Genomic DNA, 21,944 nt, shown 5'->3' with positions numbered 1-21,944 from the left:
CCTAAAACTATGCTCTGTTCACATACTCTTAAAAATCTTTTTGTTCCCCAAGAATATGCTTACTTAGTTAGGAGACCGCTGTGGGACTTAGTATGCAAAAAGACCAGGAAGTGGCTTTCATGTGAGTTCATCGAGAACCTTAGATATTGTGCCAAGTTGATTGGACTTTATTATGCCTGGGTGATTATAAATTATTGAAATGTTTTGAAAAAATGTTATGATCAAATTAGCATTTGGAAATGGCATATTATAGAGAAAAAATGTCTAAAGGCAAGAAAAGCTTATTGGAGGCTATTGCTATTTTCAGCTAGTAGTGAGTGACAAAATGCTCCTGTTCCTCTTCTTCCATACTATAAGATTGTCTTGGCTTCATCCTTAACATTACCATTGGCACTAATCTAGACTGAACTTTTAAATTTGTGCGTTGATTACTGCAACAGGTGATACTGTGATAGTTTGGTTCCCCACTCACCCAGCCACCCCTCTGTCATCATCTTACTGACCCTGCCTTTTCCCCTGGTCCATCCTGAAGACCACAACCAGATGAGTCTGTAGTGGGTTTCTATCCTATCCCTCCCTAGCCTAGTAGTTTTCTTATTTCATCAAATCTGTGTTTAGCATTGTAGGTTATCATGCTGGACTTTATCACTCCTATTCAACTGAGTCCTGCATTTCCCCTCAAGTTACTGTTTTCATCATACTCTTAACCTCTAGCCATTGCTCAGCTTTTAATTCCAAGCCTGGATGCCCATCTTGGTTTCCTTGGTTTATCCACATGTGATTGATTGATCTTTAAGATCTATCCATCCTCCCTGTCTTACGCTGTTTTCCATAGCTCCTGTTTATTTATAGTTTCTTGTCTTCATATAAAGCAGTAATATTTAGCAAATACTTCTTGTGTAGTAATTAGATTATAAACAAATTTGAAAGTCTCAGCAATGCATTGTTTTCAGCTTCCACAATGCCTCGCACAGTAGTAAAGATATTATAAGTAACAGGTTAACATTTGACAAAATTGTCTTAAATCACATACTGTATTAAATCCTTTCTCAGGGCCTTTGCTATGAAACCTTTTGTATGAATCATTAAATTTTAGGCTCTAATTAGAAAATTATGGTATTTGGTGATGAGGGAGTTTATAGAATAGCTACTAATTGTTCCAGATGTTACAGGCTGTCTCAAAGCTGAATCCTGGGAGGGAAATTGGGCTTTGGGTGCAAAAGAAGTCAGAGAACACATCGGAACAATACCTTTAAAGACAGTGGAACCTCAAGATCAAGAGGGATTCGGTAACATAGAGCTACACTGTGGTGGTAGTGTATGGGTTTAGAAATAGAATGAGCTGTCAGAGAAGTCCTACCAGCAGGGAAAATAAGGAATTGTCAAGGCAACTTGTCAAGGTGGATGTCATAACAGGTAGAGGGAACAGGAGGAAGAGATGACTGACCACAGGCAGCATTCAGAAATTCAGACAATATCCTGAGATGGATTGTGAGATAGTAGTGAGGAGACTTCTTTGGCATTACCCTAGTCCTAAATGGATTTGAGTCCACAGAAATAATCAAAGCAATGTATAATATCGTGTTTAAAGAGCTTGAGTTCTAGAATCAGATGTCTGGGTTCAAAGCTCAGACTTGTTATTTAAGAATTCTTAGGAGCTTGTATAAGTTACTTAAGCTGTCTGAGCCTCACTTTCCTTATCTGGAAAACCTCATAGAGATGTTGTGAGACTCAGATGTGATAATTTTGTGAAGCTCTTAGCAGTGCCTGGCAGATAGTAAAGATTCCATACTTGTAAGGTGTTACTAGCATTGCCACCATTAGGTTGTAAAGTCTAGTGCCTAGAAACTGATTCTAATAACTTGATGTTGAATTCCCTGAAGCCAGAACCTAGAAACACATTGTTTCATTATAACAAAGAACATGATTTACTCAAAGCCTAGACTCAGGCTAAACATATCTTAATATATGCCTGACCACTGATAAGGCGCTCAGTAAATATTTAATGAACAAATTTTGTCATCACATTGACTAAATCAAGGGAACACAGGATTGCAGAGCATGCCAATAAGACAATAAAGCATTCTTTATCATTATCTAAAAATATAGCAATCTGTCTTCATTGAGCAAGATGAAATATATATCTTGTAAGTAAATGGCTTTGTTCTCTTAATCTAGAAGAATGATCAAGAGGTGAAGAAGAGATGATAATGTTAGAAAACCAGAGAATAATACTACTAAGTGTGGGTGGGAAAATGAAAACTTTTGCAAACTGGTGATTTTTTAAAAAATCATGCAGGAATCCATTTTTCTTTCTCTAGAGAATAATATGTAAAATTTGCCTTTTTCTTTTAATGTGTAGGGAGAGGTTAGTTTATACTTTTGTTGCTTCATCTAATATGTTCATTATATTTCTTCAAATATTTCTTTTTATTTTACTGCTTGAAGAATTTTCATGAAATTGTTTCTTTCGATAAGACGTGTTTTGCAGCTCTGAGATAATATTGTTTCTTCTTCGTGTTCCAAAAAAATGAAGCCCATTGATTAGGTACGTACATATCTAAAATAGAGGAAAAAAGGAAATAAAGGTCTCTTACAAGAAAAAGAAAAGGAACTTAGAAATTTTTCCAAATAGATATTCTGTTTAGTAAGAAGCTGATCATAGTGAAAACTTAGTGTCAAAAAGCCAGGTTCCAAGGCAAAACTGTTACTTTTTTTTTTTGTAAATCTTTTTAAACTTTGATTTCCTTAATTATGAGTTGGAATTCATCTGACTTGCTGTACTTGGTTTACAGGAATATTTTGGAGAACTAAATTAATTAATATATAAAGTATTTTTTAAATCAGTGTTTCCCAGCATATTTTTGGAAGAACACTAATCTTTTGAGTTTCTTCATGGAAGGCGATGGGGGTCAAGATTCCCTCATTAAGACAGTTTAGAAAATACTGTGTATGATTTCCAGGTCATCCATGTCTAGGAAGTGAATACAGTCTTTTCACTTATTAAAGCCCCATAATTAGGAACTTGTTCAATTTTGAGAATGTGCCAATTAAACACATTTTGCCACAGAAAGCTTACGCAAATGTGAAATATCACCATTTGACCTTTTTGCACGTAACATTCTGTCTTCTATTCCTGTCCAGGAGACCCTATATACTCACTCTTCTTCCCATTATCTGATATAAAAGACATCAGAAGGATTATGTGTCTGCACAGATCATTTAATGCTATAATAGAATGTTATGCTTTCTGGGTGCTGGCATCTAAATATAGAAGCTGGGCTACAGTGATATGATTTGTTAAAAATTACACTTTAAATCTAACACCAAGACTAGATTGGATTTATGCATTCATGTTTCTAGCCAGATAGATTAACAGGAAATTAAAAAAAAGAAAAAAGAAGTGTTCCAGATGTGTCTCCATTGCTATGCATTTGATAGCAAATTGAAAAAAAAAATCCAGATATTTGGAGTTTTTTCAGTTTTTATAAACAATAAACACATCTTAACTTCCAAATTCCAATTTTTCTATTTTGACAACCATACTTGTCTTTCTCCTAAACACGAACTGAGTAATAATAGCATGCAAAAAAGGGAGGATGGGGTCATATTTTATGGGTGAAATGTTACTAACACTGATTTTGTTTAAGATATTGATCAATTGTTAATTTTCTGTCTTTGAAGTCTTTGTTGTTGGCTCTCAAATATCAACACCTTTTTACCTAGTCAACTTGAAATTCTGGCCTTACTTAAAGGTTAAGGGGTAGGTATTGGAGTATGTACAAGATCCTTTCTGTTGAGGGTCTGTCCCAAGTTCTCCTAATAGAAATCACTCCCCCTTCCCCCAAAAACTACAGTATCAAATTCAGCCATATAAATAATTATATGAATTAATATAGAGAATTAATAAATATTAATTCTAATGAAATCTTACTGTATCAGTCCAAGTGACAGACTTAGGACATCTGGATTTGGTGTTTTAAATTTTCCATGTACCTCTAATTTGAAGGATTCCTGGTGGTAGATGGAAAAATATCACATATCTTTGTACTATTTCTACCTGGTAAAAGTGAAGAAAAGCTGGAAACAGCACGAGATATGATGAGCGGGTTTTTTAAAGTATTGTTTTATATATACTCCTCCTCCTCCTCTGCATTTAGCTTCTTCTGTCATAGGGGAAGAAGAGGACTCATTATATTTATCATGTGTTTGCAGCGACCCTGAAATCGAAAGATAGATGGAAGAGTTTCCAGAATTGATGAAGAGAAGAATGACTCAGCGATGTGTAGATAGGTTTATGGATATACATGAATACAAAATTATGCATCAGGCAGGCCTCAGTTGATTTTCTTGCTGTGCAAATAGTAAATTGGTCCTTTTTCTTTTTCTTTTCGTTTTATTTCTTGGACCAGTGTTACTTAATTCAATACATAAGACTTAAAGCTAATTTAAGATGTTGTGGTAGGGTAGGCATTACAGGCTGGCCACCTGCAAGCTGACTGTCTTGAGAGCCAAGCATGATACAGGTATATCTATTGTTTTTAGCAGTTACTGAAGATGCTCCAACTTACTGTTTCTCTCACAAAATTTTGGGCTGTATTAAACTGGCATCAGTCTTTGCTAACTACTGCTACAACAAAAGTAAATTACACCACAGTTCTTATGGGTGGTATGAGCAAACAATTCCTACCAAAAATTATATGAACATTTCTGAGTTCCAAAAGTCCAGTGGGTTATGTTGATTGTGGCCCCACTGATCAAAATGTCAGCCAGTGATACCTATTTACAAGAGGATGGATTGTTACATCTCGTCTTGTTGTTGAAGCAATATTGTATGCATTTATCCCTCTGACAGTGCATTTTAGCTTAATTTTGTTTTAGGTTATTATCAACGTTCCTTCCTCAAAATTTACTGATGAAATTTGCCAAAAAATGCTAAGAGATTACTGCTAAGTATGAGCCCATTTAAACCGTAGATCCTTTGCTAGCTGAGCAGGAAATGGGCACGTGTTGGCACACAGCAACCAAGTAATCCCCATTCTCAATTTAGGCCAGGAGGGCTCTCACCTAGTGCAGCGCAGCCCTCACTTGGCTGACCTCAGAGTAGACATACCTCTGCCATCACTGAAATCTAAAAGCACAGCACTGGGTATGATGAGGGAGGGCAGACCAGAAGGTGCAAGGTTGTAGCAATACACACTTAACCTGTAGCCTCTGTTAGATGAAAGGCAGAAGAAAATTTTCTGGCCTAAGGCAGAAATGAAGAAAGAGAAAGGACTTCTCTACACAAGAAGGTAGAAGTACAGTGATCGTTATTATCCGAATAGCCCATTTCCATTGCTTTATTTCTCATCCTCAGGACAGTAATGAAATCCCGGGAAATTTGGGTTTTACAGCTCATGTACAGACATGGAGGAAAAGACTAATTTAGAAGGAATATCCTGATGGTGCCCTTCAGCTGCTGCTTTGCTTATCTCTTGCTGATGGCTCTTGCCTAGTGGCCTTTGAGAATGAGCTAAAACTATGAATATCTCCTTACTGAGAACTAGATATAAAATAAATACAAATCACCTAAATAGGAAAAGTGTGTTTATTCCTGTCAAAGAAGAAAGTATTTACCAGAGCAGTGGCCAAAATGTGTATATTTTGAAGGAACGGTACCTGAAAACCACCAGGATGTCTTTGTCATTCCCCTGAGACTTTAGAAAATCATCTTTCAACTCATATCAGTGGTAACATCTTTGATATTAGTCATCGCCAGAATCCCGAGATAGCTTACTAGTGGATTCAAATGAACTTACGATGAAAAATTCATGTACTGTATTCTTAAAAGAAGAGAAAATATCAGCATAATGTGCTGACTAAATATGGCAGACATGTATTATCATCTCTTCAATAAAATCATTTCAATCATAAAGAACATTATATACTGAAAAGTAAGGAGATACAGGAACTCATTTTTTAATCAAATTTACAGATTTGCATTGGACATTTAATATGTACCAGACACTAGGCTTATACTGACTAGGAATATAACTGATAAAATATAGGCCTTATGGAGCTTGTAGTCTTCTAGGTAAGACACACAGGTTCACCAGTAACTAAGTATCTGTACATTAACCATCCTGAAAGATAATTTATCAAGGATTGAGGAAAGAGAATTAGAGAGACATCCAAGTCTGAGTATGGGAGTCAATGAAATCTGCCTGACAACTGAATATTCCTACCAGGCAAAATGGTCTGATTCAGGCCAAAATAAAGTATGTATAAAAGTATAGAAAGGAGAGAGAGAGAAAGAATAACACTTGTTCTGAAAATAGTTTACTATGGTTAGAGAGAAGGGTAGATATGTAGAAGAAAAGAAGCTGAGGAACTGTTAAGGGGGGGGGAGATAAATAGTTGATGGTGAAGGGCCCTATTGCCACTCTAAAGGGGTACATATCCTAAAGCTGGTGGTGATTCCTTTATGAACTGGAAGCAAGACGGAATGACCAGAATCACAGTGGCAGCCCTTTGAGGAGTGGGCTGGAGGAGAGCAAGCCCTAAGAGGAGATCAATTGGGAAGCTGTAGCCCATCCCAAGGAAAGAGATAAGGCTCAAACCAAGGCATTAATGGTAAGGATGAGAGTTAGGCATCACTGTGGGAGAAATTAAGGGGATGAGCTCTAAAACTTTTAGAGATCAACTGGTTGTTAGAATTGAGAGGAAAGAGAATATTTAGGATGACTCTCAGGTTTCTGACCTAGATGGCTGGCCATTTACCAAGAGAGGATACACTACCAGAAGAATACATTTGGATGGAAAGACACTGATCCCATTGTTGGCATCTTTCATTTGAATAAATTAATTATAACTGAAAGACACTTGGATAAAAGATTCTGGAATTTAGGAGAGACAGCTGAGCTTCCCTTATCAACTTCAGTATTGTCTTTACTGAGTCTTAAAATCATCTGCCTTCTACAATGACTTTTGTAGTGTCTCTCCAAGACTTATTTATCCTTTATAAGGCATCAGATGATTGTGATTTTGAGGGGCTTTAAATAAAGTATAAATGGTAAGAGAATGTGACTAGAAAGTGGATAAGAAAGTGTGCCCTTCTCCTAACTTTGGCAAACGTGCAGTAATGAGGATCAACAAAGCCATTGTCATAGTGCTTTACCTCTGAGAAGGATTCCTCATGTCCCCACCAATACCACTGTGTAATAGAATATTCTTCCTTCTGTTCTGCATGCCACTTAGAATTTAGACCTTGGACTTGGACTCATCACTGTTAAGTTCATTTTTTTCTGTCTCATGAACTAGATCATTCAAGTGTTTGATAGAAAAGTAGTCAGAAGTCCCCATATTAAGTCTGTATTGCTCCCAAATAGCCTGTTAAAAAGATATGTTGATTCTAATTCTCCCTTCCTACCTCTCATATGTTTGAGTATAATAATTCTGAAAGTGGAATAGAGAAGGGGAAAATGTGACACCTTTAACTTATCACAGCTAAATATATGGAAGTAATACTCAACTTCAAAGTTGAGTACTAAAACAAAACACTATTAGAATTCAAAAATGTAAAAAAAAGAAAGAATGTAAGTACTAATGAAATATTGTTTAACATGAGCCCAAAAATAAAAAATAGAATGTATAATACACTAAAATGTTAGTTAAATCCTTAATTCTTTTTTATATAAAATATTATAACTTTTATAAAATCTTTTGCTTTTAGTGACTAATTTCCATTGATTCCATAAGAATTTTCTAGGGAACTTGAATCAGAAGAATTTTTGTCTTGATCTCCAAATGGTATTTCCTTCAGACTTCAAAATAATTTATATTCACCCCATGGATATGTCATCAATCTGTTAAGTGTGAATGGACACTATTCTTTCCTGTACTTGACCAAATGTTTCATTTCCTGAAAATTAAGTTACTTAAATGCAACAAACAGATGGCCAGAGAGTCCAGTAGTAGCTTACTCTGCCATGAAATTTATTATCTGAATTCCTGAGGTAACTCTGAATAGATAGCACAGTTCTTTCTGAACACTAGTATGCCATAGTGTTGTGGTCATCAAGCCACTTTTAAGTTAATTTAGTTACTTTGGACATTAGTAGGAAAAGTTGAAAAGCTATTTCATATTTTATACAGAAGAGTAAAATTGTGAATAAGTCACATGGACCACTTGGGTCAAAGGTTATCTTAGAGTTACTCTTAAGGGATTAAAAAGGTAATATGAATTATACATGATAATAGAAAATAATGCTTTGGGTTTTAAAAAAGATAAAAAATATTTCCAGTCTCCAAATATGTTTTCTAGGCTAAAGAAGTATTCATCAGTATTGTATGGTGAATTTGGATAAATAACACATGATTCTTTCTATTCTCTTTTCTTTTGTTCTTGTCAAATATTAAAACAAGTTTTGTCATTTGGTTCAATGCAAAAAAATACACCTCATGACTAACATCTGTGATGGCCTTGTCTCACTTATACATGATAAACTTTAAAAATATCAACTTGTTACATATTGGCTCTACAGGGAGAAAAAAGTCATTTTGCTTTTGGAGAGAGTTCTCAACTACCACTCAATGTCTTGTTTAGCAAACCTATAAAGCATAAAGGTTTTTATAAAAGAACAGGGGTCAAATTCAACAAACATATTAGTCTAAACTTTTCTAAAAATATTTTTACCAGTTGTATATAAATGACTTTTAGTTCAATACTTTTATTGAATTTTTTATAAATCTGTACACTTGACTATATTCAAAATCCTTTGTTAAAAATAGCAAAACTTTCCCTTATCCTTTTCATAGAGATGTTAGTAGAGGACATTTTAGAGTCCTTCAGAGCTAATGTGAACATGGCACAAGGTAGTTGACAATGAACAATCTCATTAATCCATTCCATACTTTTGGCCTAGAACATTCTGGGAATACACCAAAGAGGTAAACACATTTAAGTCCTCACCTCCATATGGGCTCCTCAGGTTATGTTGTGGAATAGGGAAAAGGAAAAAATAATTACTGACAGAAGGACTTAAGTCACTTAATTAGAGGAATATGAGCAGAAGCACATGAGAGTATCAACATTGCATATATATTTGGATAATTTAGGTAAGAGAACTTCCTAGCCATTTTTTGACTCCTTCACCTCCCCCACCCTTCACAGCCCAAGACAGGGTAAGCAGGATAAGTAGAAGCAGTACCACTTCTGTTCCCCCTTGCCCTTCCTTGGGCTCCCTTTACATTTATCATCTTCACACTCTAGTTTTTCCTGTGTCTACATGGGAGACCCTTTGCCTTGGTACTTTCTTCTATTGGTATCCTGCCTTCCTATTCATTGTTCCTGCTCCCCACCTAGTCAATAAGGCCTTGGTCATTTGAGAAAGCCAAACTCTCCAGAACACTGTTTAATGCTTAAAGTTAGAAGAAATAGAAAAAAGAATCAGTGCAGAAGATACTCAAAGGGGAAGGTATACTTAGCACATTTCATAGTGGACTTGTCTCAAGAGAGTCATAACTCAGTCAGGACCCTCAGGTCATTCCTAAACCCTTTACTGTCATCATTGGTTTAAAAGAGGACAGCTGAAATACCTGGATCCTCCAGGGGCTGGTGGTCTTTCCCCTTGGAGTGGTTCCTGGATCCAGGAAAGGGATTTACAACAATATGACAGCCTGACCACAGGTTCATGTATGAGCAGTGCTATCACTGGTATTCCATATTGCATATCAAACACATTCATGTAGTCATTAATTAGAGTCTCCCACCTAACAATCTGGCATCCTCATAATGGCCAAGCCCAGCAGCTGTCTGGTCTTATTTGTAGCCAGTCAAGACAAATAAAGTAGTAGTAGTGATGGGGTGAGCCTTGTTACTCTCACCTTCTCTCCATGTGCTTCAGCTCTCACTCTGAAGGCCTACTCTATTCTGGAGTAGCCAGTTTTGACCAGGTAACAGTGTGACAGTTTCACGAACAGTGACTCCTACCTTCTGGAGGTGAAAGGCTTGGGGATAACACATCTGCTCAGACCACATTCAGGAACTTGCTATTCCATGACCACATTAATGGTACATGACTGGGCACCAAAGCACCAGAATCAAAAAGACCTATTTGATGTCTGAGGCAGAGATCAGCATGGCCAAAGTAGGGGCAGGGCATCCTGGGAGACAGGTTATCACAAGGGAGCTTTTGCCACTCTCCGTATCCAGTTAACACCAGACTTTCTCTGCCCGTGGGCAGAAGGAGGATGAGTACAGTGCACACTCACCTGCAGTCCCTTCTGCTGCTCACCAGCCAGTGTCCATCTGTGAGGTCTGAAGATCAGTAAGCTATCTCAGGTTTCAAGAAGTTTGTGAAAATTTCATTCTACATGCTGAATGAAGAATTTTTTTTTTAATCACTGATAGAGAATTTTTTTCTAAAATCTTTTTTTTTTTTTTTTCTGTTCAGCTGTTAGCACGTTTCAGTTAAGTCCTTGATTTTTCTCTAGGTAATTTGTGTTCATGATGATTTTTTTTTCTATTTCTCATTGAAATATAAGTGGGATGTATAATAGTTCTTCTAATGTTAGGATTTTTTTGTTGTTGTGCCCAGAAGAAAAATAAAGACCAGATGAGCGAAGGCTTTGTTGATGACCCCACGGCAACATTCAGACTTTGAGCATCATCACAAGGGACCGTCTAATGTTATGAGAAATTTTACTTGACATATATGACAATTAACATGTCAAGCCAAATGTAGCCTCTCATTAGCCATTACTTTATTGGGACAATATTTTATTGAATGCTGGAGAACCATGCAGTACTACCACATAGCATGGGGTACCGGACAAGACATGGATTCAATAATTTTTTTTTCTTTTTTTGCTGTATTCCTGGCAGTCTTCACTATGTAAGAGCTTTGGTAGCAGACTACCACAGCTTCTAGTAGCAGAGTAATTCCGAAAGGTTTTGACTAATGTGCTTCCTCAGTGCCATCAAATGCACTGCAAGTACAGATTTCATACCATTAATTTTCTATCAAGTATGTATAGATGGCCTAGTGTGCTTATTTGGGATGATATGCTTAATATTGGAGATGATCCTAAGAAATTACAGATTTCTCAATATGGCGTTCTAATTAAAACCTAATTAGCAATTCACTGTGCTGGAACTTAGGTTTTTCAGCATAGAAAAAATAATTTCACTCTGCATAGAAAGTAAAGATACATATTTTGGAGACATTAGAATTTCAAAAATATAAGGCAGCACATGTGGAATTTAGAAATGTTAAAAATCCGAAGTGTGGGTTTCTCCATAGCTTTAAGCTTGAACAGTTTTATATAATCAGTGAGCTTGCCAAACAGTATCAAAAAACTCATTTTCTTCAAGTGCTTTATTTATCTTTAATAGAACCTTCATCACCCTGGTGTTGTAAATTTGGAGTGTATGTTTGAGACGCCGGAAAGAGTGTTTGTTGTTATGGAAAAACTCCATGGAGACATGCTGGAGATGATCTTGTCAAGTGAAAAGGGCAGGTTGCCAGAGCACATAACGAAGTTTTTAATTACTCAGGTAAGGAATCAATTAGAGGCAGAAAAAAAAAAAGGATAATATTCAATATCAAATGTTACCACTATTTCACTGCAGCTTCCCAGCCTTGTTTAGTCCCCACGTCCAACGTCTGACTTATATTTGCAAAGGTGGCAGGGGCGTATTGTATCCTTTCCTTCCTATCCGTGCTTTCCAGAGTCCAGCATACAAGTGAGCTCTGTGTATGCAGGCCCAGATATTAAAACTCCTCGTGAAACTTTCAGTTGCACAGTGGCTGAGTCCTGGTTCCTTGAAAATATTCAAGAATCGGTATCCCTGGAAATTATTGACGTCTGTGATCTACACCTGTCTGGGTTGCTGTATCAATACCAGAGTATGCTACTCTTCCCACTGATGCTTCCTTAGACACCTGCTCTGTGGATTTAGCTCATTTCAGTGTCTTGTGAATAAAGAGGCTTAGCTGTTCATTGTGAATTTTCTCTTGGCCCTTCCCATCTACACCAGAGTAGAAAATGTCTGGAAACACGCTCCTAGGCCAAAGTAAGATGATTTTGACGATTTTCTTCTCTCTAGATACTTGTGGCTTTGCGGCATCTTCACTTTAAAAATATCGTTCACTGTGACCTCAAACCAGAAAACGTGTTGCTGGCATCTGCAGATCCTTTCCCCCAGGCGAGTACAGAAGCCCCTCCCAGCAAAGCCGGCTGATGGCAACGCAGGCTGACCTGCAGTCTTCTGTCTCCTTTTCTCCTCAAAACCTTTATTTGTTTCAAGTTTTACCTGTTTGTTTTCATCCATTTGCTTCCTTCTTATACCCTGGGGACTGCAGCTCTGTTACTCTGGCTTCTCAGTTCAGCCTGCCTTCGAGAAACACACGCAGAGCCTCTTCTTGCTCAGCGGCTGCCTTAGGCAGATCCAAAGCTTAAAGCTTATGGATCTGGCAGCCCAAGGCTGATGTTGAAAGCGCTGGGCCAGAGGGGGAGGAGAACCCTGAAGGGTCCCACGGACATTTAGGTTTAGTGTTCTTCTGAAGGCCAAGGGCAAAAGCTTTTGCTTTGCCTCAGCTCCAAGGAGAGAAAACAGCTGTGTGTCTCCCCAGGGAATCTTCTATCTGAAGTGACCCAAGGCCACTGTCTGCCTTGCTTCCCTGACAGCTTCCGATCCCATCTAGGTTCCCATGCAGAGCTAAATTTGAGGATTAGTGTAGGGAACATGACAGGTCTCTATGCTGATCCCTCAACAATTTTTTATAATAAGCCCTTGAGTTCAGTCTGTCACTTCCAGATTTGCATGATGCTTTTTCTGCCTTGTGAAGCAGTATTGCCCACCTCTGAGCATACATATTTTCACATTTATCTCTTGGTTTGGGAGGCAAAGAAAGGTGAACATTTAGATTATTTTTTTATGAATGAAAATATACGTGTGTACCAGTACTTCAACCACTGTCTTCAAATATGTAAAATGGAAAATAGCTACTGCTTCTAGCAGGCATGAGAAGTCCATACAATACATGGAAAGTATTATCATTGTCTTCAGCAGAACTAGGCTAAGACACATACAGACACACAATCTCTGACCTTACCATTTCTGCAAACCATTATTATCAACAGGTGAAACTTTGTGACTTTGGTTTTGCCCGGATCATTGGAGAAAAGTCTTTCCGGAGGTCAGTGGTGGGTACCCCAGCTTACCTGGCTCCTGAGGTTCTAAGGAACAAGGGCTATAACCGCTCTCTAGACATGTGGTCTGTTGGAGTCATCATCTATGTAAGCCTAAGTGGCACATTCCCATTTAACGAAGATGAAGACATACATGACCAAATCCAGAATGCAGCTTTCATGTATCCACCAAATCCATGGAAGGAAATATCTCATGAAGGTAATATCTTCCATTCGAAAATGATAATAGTTTAACCCTTCAGTGTTATAGTATTAATTCAGTTATGAATTATTAAATTGACAAATGTGCATTGTAAATTGTACACTGGAGTAGGGGCACAAATTGATTCAGGTGGGTTGGGAAAGAGTAATGGAGATGGAGATCATACACATCTTTGGATGAAAAGTACATCTTTGATAGAGAAATTGAGCAATACATATTAAGAGGCAAATGAAACACAAAGAAATTGTTAAAATTTTGACATATTGCCTTAGAACTTATACTTACACATTGGTGTAATGGAAATGGCTAATCTCCATTAAGAGTAATCTTTACTAACCATATACCTGTCTCTGTATTAAGCACTTTTAATCTATCATGAACACAAGAACTTTATGATAGTGATATTTTTAAATTATCCTATTATATGTTAGTATGCCAGTTCTTTGTGTACTGACTTCCTTCGTGTGACATTAGAATATATATGGTATTTTCTCTAGCCATTTCCCTGGTACTGTATTTTTCAGTTGTTCCTATTTGATCCTTATATATAATTTCTATGTGTATCTCTGATCACTTTCTTTAGGATAGATTGCCTTGGCAGTGTTGAATTATTTAAAGTTAAATTCTTTTTTAAAAAAAAATATTTTATTTATTCATTCATGAGAGACACAGAGAAAGAGTCAGAGACATAGGTAGAGGGAGAAGCAGGCTCCCTGCAGGGATCCTGATGTGGGACTCAATCCCAGGACCCCGGGATCAAGATCTGAGCCGAAGGCAGGCGCTCAGCCACTAAACCACCCAGATGTCCTTTAAAGTTAAATTCTTATTAAATTTTTCCTTCTTCTTAGAGAGAGTGAGTTTTAAAAGAAGTGGCAAGGGCAGTCAGGGCAGAGAAAACAGCATGCTCAATGCTTTGGAATAGAATTCCCCAGTGAATGTACTTTGGAGCTTATTTAATCCTCACAACAACCTCGTAAGATAAGTTTTACTGTCAGGCCTAGATTCAGGTAAGAGAACTGAGGCAAAAGATGGGACACCACAGGCCAAAATCACAAAACTAGTTAAGGGGCAGATCCAGAATTTATACCCAATCTGCACATACATTCTTTGACTACCAGTTTGATGACCCATCCTTCTTTAGTTTTCAGGCCGTATCTAGCTCTAAATCTGTTCAGATTTTTCACCACTTAAAAAGGCAAATACTAGTCATAGATAAACATCTGTTTGATACCTGTCACTGCATGCAGTGATGTAGAAATTGGAAAAGAGTGTATGTAAACTGCCCAAGGTAATTAAGTTCTTAGACAACTCTTGGTATTAAATGGCAAGAGCTATCCGTTATCAGGGCTTTGAGTTACTATTAGCAACAACCTTTAACATCCTCTAATTAGTTGTAAATCATAGCTGGATGGATATATCTTAAAGGAATCTGTGACCTACAAAAGAACTGTCATGTAGCCAAAGCACTAATGAAATATTTAGGATAATTTAACAGAGGCAAAAGGCAAGTATCATCATGTTTCTTTTCCAGAAGGCAGAAAGGTGGAGTTATCAAATAACCTTGTGACCAGTATCTTTGTTAGGAAACACTACCTTTAAATATGGTTAACCATTATGCTTGATTCCTGCAATCAAGAAATCCAGTAAAATGACTTGATATTGTTACCACTGTGCAAGTCTAGAATACCTCTGAAGCCAGTCACATTTTCCTGTTACACAAGAATAGGCCATTGGGAAAATAGCCTCTGTATTTAAATTTTTTTTTCTTGGAGTAGTGGGGTACTTTTTCTTGAAGTAGTAGAATAAATGATGCTCCCTCTCTGGTACCATGGAAATGTGCTGACCTAGCTGTTGTAGATATAACCTATTTAGGCCAGAAATGAACAGCTATGAATTGTGAATGTTTAAATATCATTAACAGTAGAGAACAGAGACCTAAACTAATGGCTCAAGGAACTGTTGTTGGGAAACCACCGCGTGCGCATACGTGTGTGTGTGTGTGTGTGTACACACATACACATCCTAGGTAACATGAAAGTAGAGAACAAAACAAAATATTCTTCAAAGAACTTGAAGATAAATGGAAAGATGTCAAATCAAAGGAGTAAGAATCATGGTGGACTTGACTAGTTAGAATTGCATTTTCAGAGGAGATGACATTTAGGCCAGTCACTAAAATTTGGAAAGAAAGAGATAAAGCGTTTCAGAAAGAGAAAGTTATTATTTGACCAGGAAGTACATACTTTACTTGCTGTACATATTTCTAAGTGCTAAGAATTTCCCACCACTGACAAAGTCATGTAGAGACCAGCTCAGATACAACCTCACTCTTTTACATGATTCAAGTATCACTTTGGGAATTAACTGGCCTCTCTCCTCAGTATCTTCTTCTGACTCATCCTTGCCTTTGAGGCACAAGAGTTGTACTCCTTGCTAATTGAGGCTCTTGATGGCAAATGAGTTACCTAGCTGCTGATGTAGGAACAGAATAGTTGAATATAAAAAAAGTTAGTTAAAGATGTCATTATATTAGCTGAGGTGTTACAAAAGTAATTACTGGTCCAGAATCTATCCTACTATCTTGTTGAGAACAAATAATTCCCTCACGAAAAGTAATAACAGACAGGTACCACATAATTTTAAGCACACAGGATCTAATAAATACACAAGCAAACTAGTATTGACAAAGGATAGTCACAACTGATATTAGTAAATTTTTAGTCTCAGCATACTTTAAATCATACCAGAACCACAAAGGATCCAGGTACAAGGAAATAAAAATCTAAGCACCTCACTGATTGTAAATTCAAAGGTAAGGAACAACAGTTAAGCAGTTTGAGTTATCGTCCTATCTGCCATCATAGTTAGCCATCACTTAACCCTCTTTGAGCTTCGGTTCCTCATCTGTACAACAGGATAATGATTCCTGTCTCTATAATGAGGTTGTAACAGAGACTGAATGAGATAAAGGATGTGAAAAGCATCTATAAAGGCAGGTGTGGGGTGAACCAAGGACTTGGATTTAGGAGGAGGATAGCAGAACACTAAGCTAAGCAATTGCTCTGGCGGGTAACCAAGAATTGATTATATAATTTTAGAAATTATATGCAAACTGATGGGCATGTTTCCCAAGTATTCTTCAGACATATTGGTAGTTGTATTTTTTTTTCTTGGCATGAAAATGTAAAAGAAAAAAGAAAGTTGTAAGGTCTTTGTAGCAAACATAGATGTGTCAGAATGGAAAATTTCCTGTATCATGCATTTTTTTGTATGTGAGTGTAGAAAGGTACCCGATATAATATAATACTATCTACCGGAGTGCTGGAGTTACCATCGTACCATTTGAACCTCACGACAATCCTCCAATATGTAGCTTGTTTTTGTCTCTGTAATAGACAGAAACCAGGAAGGTTAAGTGACTCAGCTAAATTTAGACACACAGTGGCAGGACTTGAACTTATTTGCCTCTATTCTTTATATCATACATTGTTGTACGTGAAAGGATGCTTATTTCTTAAGGTTTGATGTTTAGGACCTTATAGAGAATACTTTAAAGTCATTCATTATTTTTGCTGTGATAATATAATAAGCCAAGTACTAGCATTCTGGAGATGGGCTTACTAATAATTTAGCAGTGAATTAATTAATCAGAACTCTTGTGTACAAATGATAGAAACCTGTAACTAACTTAGCAGAAAATTTATTGACTCGTACAACTGGGAAATCCAAAAAGTGAACCTTGTCTATTTGGATCTGGCAGTTCACATGTCATATTTCTCTATCTCTCTTCATCTCTGCTTTACTTTATGATGGCTTCCTTCTCAGGTGGACTCTTCATGTGGTGCAAAGTGATCCTCGGCAGCCCCAGGCTTCTATGCTGTTCCTTATACATGATCTCAGAATGGAGGAGCAATTAACTGTCAGTAGCCATAGAGTCTCTGAAAGGGGCACTGATTGGCTCTGCTTAAATCCTTGTAATACCCTGGTGACAATCACATTGTCACCGCAGGAGCCTGGCTTTGATTGGCTATATGAATGATGGAGAACCTCTCCAGTTTGGAGAGAGTAAGTTCCTGCAGGGAAAGGATACTAGGCTAAAAACAAACATAAAAGCATTAACAAATGTCCATTATAAAAATAGATTTTTGTGTGTGAATCAAGGTATGATTTGAAAAATGAGAAAAAAATTGAGCAAAACTTAACTCACCAAATGTTACAGGTAAAAGGGAGATCATAAAATTAAACTTCCAAAGAAAAAAAATAATAGCTACTGATGCTTCTATAACATTTGCATTATAGTCAAGCACTATTCAAATGCTTTACATATATGAACTCATTTAATTATCCCCAACCTTTGAGTTAATATTATAATTGTTTCCCTTTGAAAGATGAAGCGGTGTAGATGCAGAGGGTTAAGTGGCTTGCCTGAGTGGGGCCAGGGTGCAAATCCTGTCAGCTGGTTCCAAGGTAGATGCTCTTATCTACTACGTTTACAGCCTCTTGATTATCCTTCTAATGGATTTTGCTGTGCTTTCACATTAAATTTTTAATATGCTTTTACTAGCTTAGAGCTACAGTAGCAACACAATTTTCAACAATGTCTAAAAATACAGGGAAACAAGATCATGTTGTGATAATGATCTGGGTTGAGTTCTCTTCAAGTTAGTATAATGGTGACCCCATCCAAGTTACTTATTCTCTTAGGTCTCAGTTTTCTTGCCTGAAATATGGTGACAATAATTCCTAACTCACTGGGTTATTTTAAGTATTAAAGGAAATTATACAGGAGAGTGCTTAGCACAGTAATTGACATAGCTGGAGTACCTTTAAATACAATGAACGCTGTCTATTTTCCAGTCACTTTACATGATCTATCTATGAATCTGTCTGTATATATGTTTTTTGAGGGGCTTTTTTGTATACATGTATTCAGGTATATACACACACGTATAATTATATAAATTTATATATATAACTAGACATATATTTAATTACAGTTATATATAGTTATTTATATATGTATAACCAAATATACACATTGTAAATAGTTATACAAATGTAACTAATTAAGAATGCATGTATACAATAAAACACTCCAGAATTAATCATATGATTACAAATAATTGCATAAGGGAAGACTTTAGGTAATCATGAAATAAGAGTTTGAGAACATTACAGTTCATTCTAAGCCTGTGTTGGTGTGTTCCATCTTTTTTCATTTCATCATTGTGACTACTAAATGGGTGTTTGACATCATCCAGTTTATCCATTATTACCCGTCAGTGATTATATGTGGCTTCACTCCCACCTCTAGCTTTATCACTTTTACTAAGTTCAGTTTGGCCCTCAACACATCCATCCTATGACCTTTCTCAGTTCCTTGAAAGTACTTGTGTACCTATTTTAAAATATTACTTGATTCGGCATATTTACTGTATCTTAAGGAAAGAGCAGCCCATTTTCACTTAAATATTTTTTAGATAATCAGATGAAACCAAGGAAAATTATGCCTTATTTGATCATGTGTCACTATGCCCTTCCTTTCATTGCATTTTTAGCAATTCCAAAATAACAAGAGATAGATCAGGCTATTCTCCATATTTGTCACATCTGTTATAATAATAAGGGTAAATCTTGGATGGACATAGCCAAAACATCAGAAAATTGCAAACAAAATTCTTTCTGTGGCTTAAGAAATAGATGCCAGGGGTGTAGGGTTTAGAAATGGGAAGTAGAAAAACTAGCTAATAGAACACAGGGATATTTGCAAGGCAAGGGATTTCTAATAATTTTTCTGAAGAACTTTCTTGATTAGGGCTCTTTTAAACAACCTGTCATAGTCTAGCTCTAGGTCTATTGCAGGCATTTTAAACTTTTTAACATTTCATCAGAGGAGCTACTTAAAAATGGAGATTCCCAAGTTCCACCCCCATAAACTGCAGTCCTGCCCTGAGAATGTAAAAAGTCCGTGGATCACAGTTTCAAAAATGCTGCTCCAGAGCCTAATCCTGAAAGACCTGACAGCTGAACAGGGCTTTAAAAAAAAAAAAACTTTTTTCTAAAAAAACTTTTAAAATAAATTTGCAGGATTTAATTTAAACTATAAAGATCCTCTCTAATTTCTAACCTGTTTTTTCATTCACATTTTCTTTATAATATATTTGATATCAGGACGTGCAATTTGTTTCAAATGCTAAATGTATTTTAATATATGTTGCCATAAAGTATTAAGAATAGAAAACACTACCAGACCCGTTTCTTTTGTGAAGAATAAAGAAGATGACATATAAACTCCAGGAAATACAGAAAGTTGTATAATAAAGGTATATAACATACAGAAGAAACTAACATATGTGCCATGATTTTGAGCAAAGATGTAGGAAAAAAGATCATTTTAACACACTAAAATTCTCTTTGGATTGGAAATTTGATATAGATTATAGGGTATAGAGAGCAGAGGTTATAATCTTATAATTCATAATATTTACATATAAATTATTTCACATATTATTACTTATTAATTAAAAATTTTAGATAACCTTTGGACCAAATTTTTGACTTTATTAATCTTATGCAAAAGAATGTAAATATTGAAACATTTACAATGCTGAAAAGGAAGAAAACAGAAAAGGTGAAGAGAGCTCTAAGAGCCGTAGCTTTCACAGCGTTCATATAAGATTCTGCCTAGGTGAATGGAGTGAGTTTTACACATTTACCTATATATGATTTAATATATAAATTAATCTTAAGAATTAATACTTTTAAATAAATATTACATATATGTATTGTATACATATCCTATATTGTGTGCCCGGCACTGTTCTAAGTTCAAAGGTGGTCAATACATTAATTTAGGGTAATCTCATTACTTGAGGGAAGGAGGACAATAAGGTAGAGAAAACTGAAATGAAATGATCCATTGTCCTTAATGGAAAGGAATCTGTTTCATTTGTTTTGTTTCTCAGGTGTGGTTCTTCTCAAACTCTGTGGTAAAGGACCAGTGTCATTTTATCTTAATTTCCAAACATATCGGCCAGTACCTTGTAAAATAAAATAAATGTGACAGCAATGACAAATTGGTATAAAAGTCTCCAAATACTTTAGTCTTACCTTCTATGCTTATCTCATCATAGACCAATAAACAGTTCACAGATTGGCACTAATCCATGGGCCTCCTCTGAGTAGCACTGGTTTAAATCAGAAGAAATTTTTTAAATGGTCAAAAGAGGTAATCTCTGGAGAGCAGGTCTCATGAGATCTGAGGTTTTTATTTTTCATTTTGAACTCTTTTTACTGATTGATTTATATCTTCTACCAAGCGCATACAATACCGTGATTAAAAAATAATAAAACTGGGCTCCTTGATGGCTCAGTTGGTTGAGCATCGGCTCAGGTCTTGATCTTAGGTCCTGGGTTCAAGTACTATGTTGAGTTCCATGCGGGGCATGGAGCCAACTTAAAAAAATATATAAAAAATAATAAAAATGAGCAAAAGTGCATGGAGGGAAAGAAGGCTCCAGAAATAAATGGAGTACAACCTTTTATATAACTATAATTCTTCTGTGCCTGGTCTGAAAATGTCTAAAATTTTAAAAACACAAACAATATATATAATATTTTATATATAAATATTATCCACTGGAGAGTGAGGTATATGTTTGCTTCTCTGTAACAGTAGCCCTTGCATTGTGACTAGGCAGATAAAGAAGACATAGCCTTCACTCTCTAAATCTATGCCCACACAAAGGAGAATTTTCTTTTTTTTTTTTAATTTTTATTTATTTACGATAGTCACAGAGAGAGAGAGAGAGAGAGGCAGAGACATAGGCAGAGGGAGAAGCAGGCTCCATGCACCGGGAGCCCAACGTAGGATTCGATCCCGGGTCTCCAGGATCCCGCCCTGAGCCAAAGGCAGGCGCTAAACCGCTGCGCCACCCAGGGATCCCCAAAGGAGAATTTTCAAGTGTGAAAGTCAAATTCTCTTTTCCCACATTCTTGTAAACTATTCTTTTTTATGTATGACTTTAGTAAGCAGCTTTTTATTTTCCCAAGGGTTTAGTCTTAGAGGAAGAAGGAAAGTGACATAGATAACTGAGTGATGTGGATTGTATAGCTGGTAAAGTGAGATGTAATTTGTTCTAGTGCAAGTATCGAACCAGTATGGTGACAAGCCTACAGCAATGCAGAAGCATTTACTAAACTAAATAGTGCATTCCCATCATCTAATTGAATCCATCTGTTCAGTTAGAGACATGCAGTAAATCTGAGGAAGGTCAGTAATAGATTGTGAAGATCACCAGAGAAATGACTTTTTTTTTCTTCTGAGTTTTGATATTCTTCTGTGTGCCATTAGGGAGGCAAGCAGGCTGTAATCAACACGGAAGCAACCTTGGAGATTGTGTCACAATGAGTCCCCAACCCCCGCAGACAGAGATCATATTCTGTATTCACAGGCAAAGTCTGAAGAAGCACCTATTCTCAAAGCACCTGCTGTGTTGTTACTGCTCAGCTTCAGAGTCACATGGTTCGTTGGTATTATCAAGAA

General features: G+C 36.6%; 1 protein-coding gene across 6 annotated transcripts in view; it reads left to right on the top strand.

Annotated features, from left to right (window-relative positions):
• PRKD1 (protein kinase D1) overlaps positions 1-21,944 on the top strand; it is a 322,843-nt gene that overhangs the window by 286,541 nt on the left and 14,358 nt on the right. For all 6 annotated transcript variants that reach the window (XM_025442324.3, XM_025442322.3, XM_049113594.1 and 3 more), the window contains 3 exons: positions 11,378-11,539; positions 12,092-12,190; positions 13,129-13,396. In XM_025442324.3, coding sequence (XP_025298109.1) covers positions 11,378-11,539; positions 12,092-12,190; positions 13,129-13,396 — 529 coding nt within the window. The remainder of the gene's footprint in view (positions 1-11,377; positions 11,540-12,091; positions 12,191-13,128; positions 13,397-21,944) is intronic.

Source organism: Canis lupus, chromosome 8 (genome assembly GCF_003254725.2).
Source record: "Canis lupus dingo isolate Sandy chromosome 8, ASM325472v2, whole genome shotgun sequence".
Lineage (NCBI taxonomy): Eukaryota > Metazoa > Chordata > Mammalia > Carnivora > Canidae > Canis > Canis lupus.
Note: the sequence above shows the minus strand (reverse complement) of the source record. Positions and strands in the feature narration are given on the sequence as shown.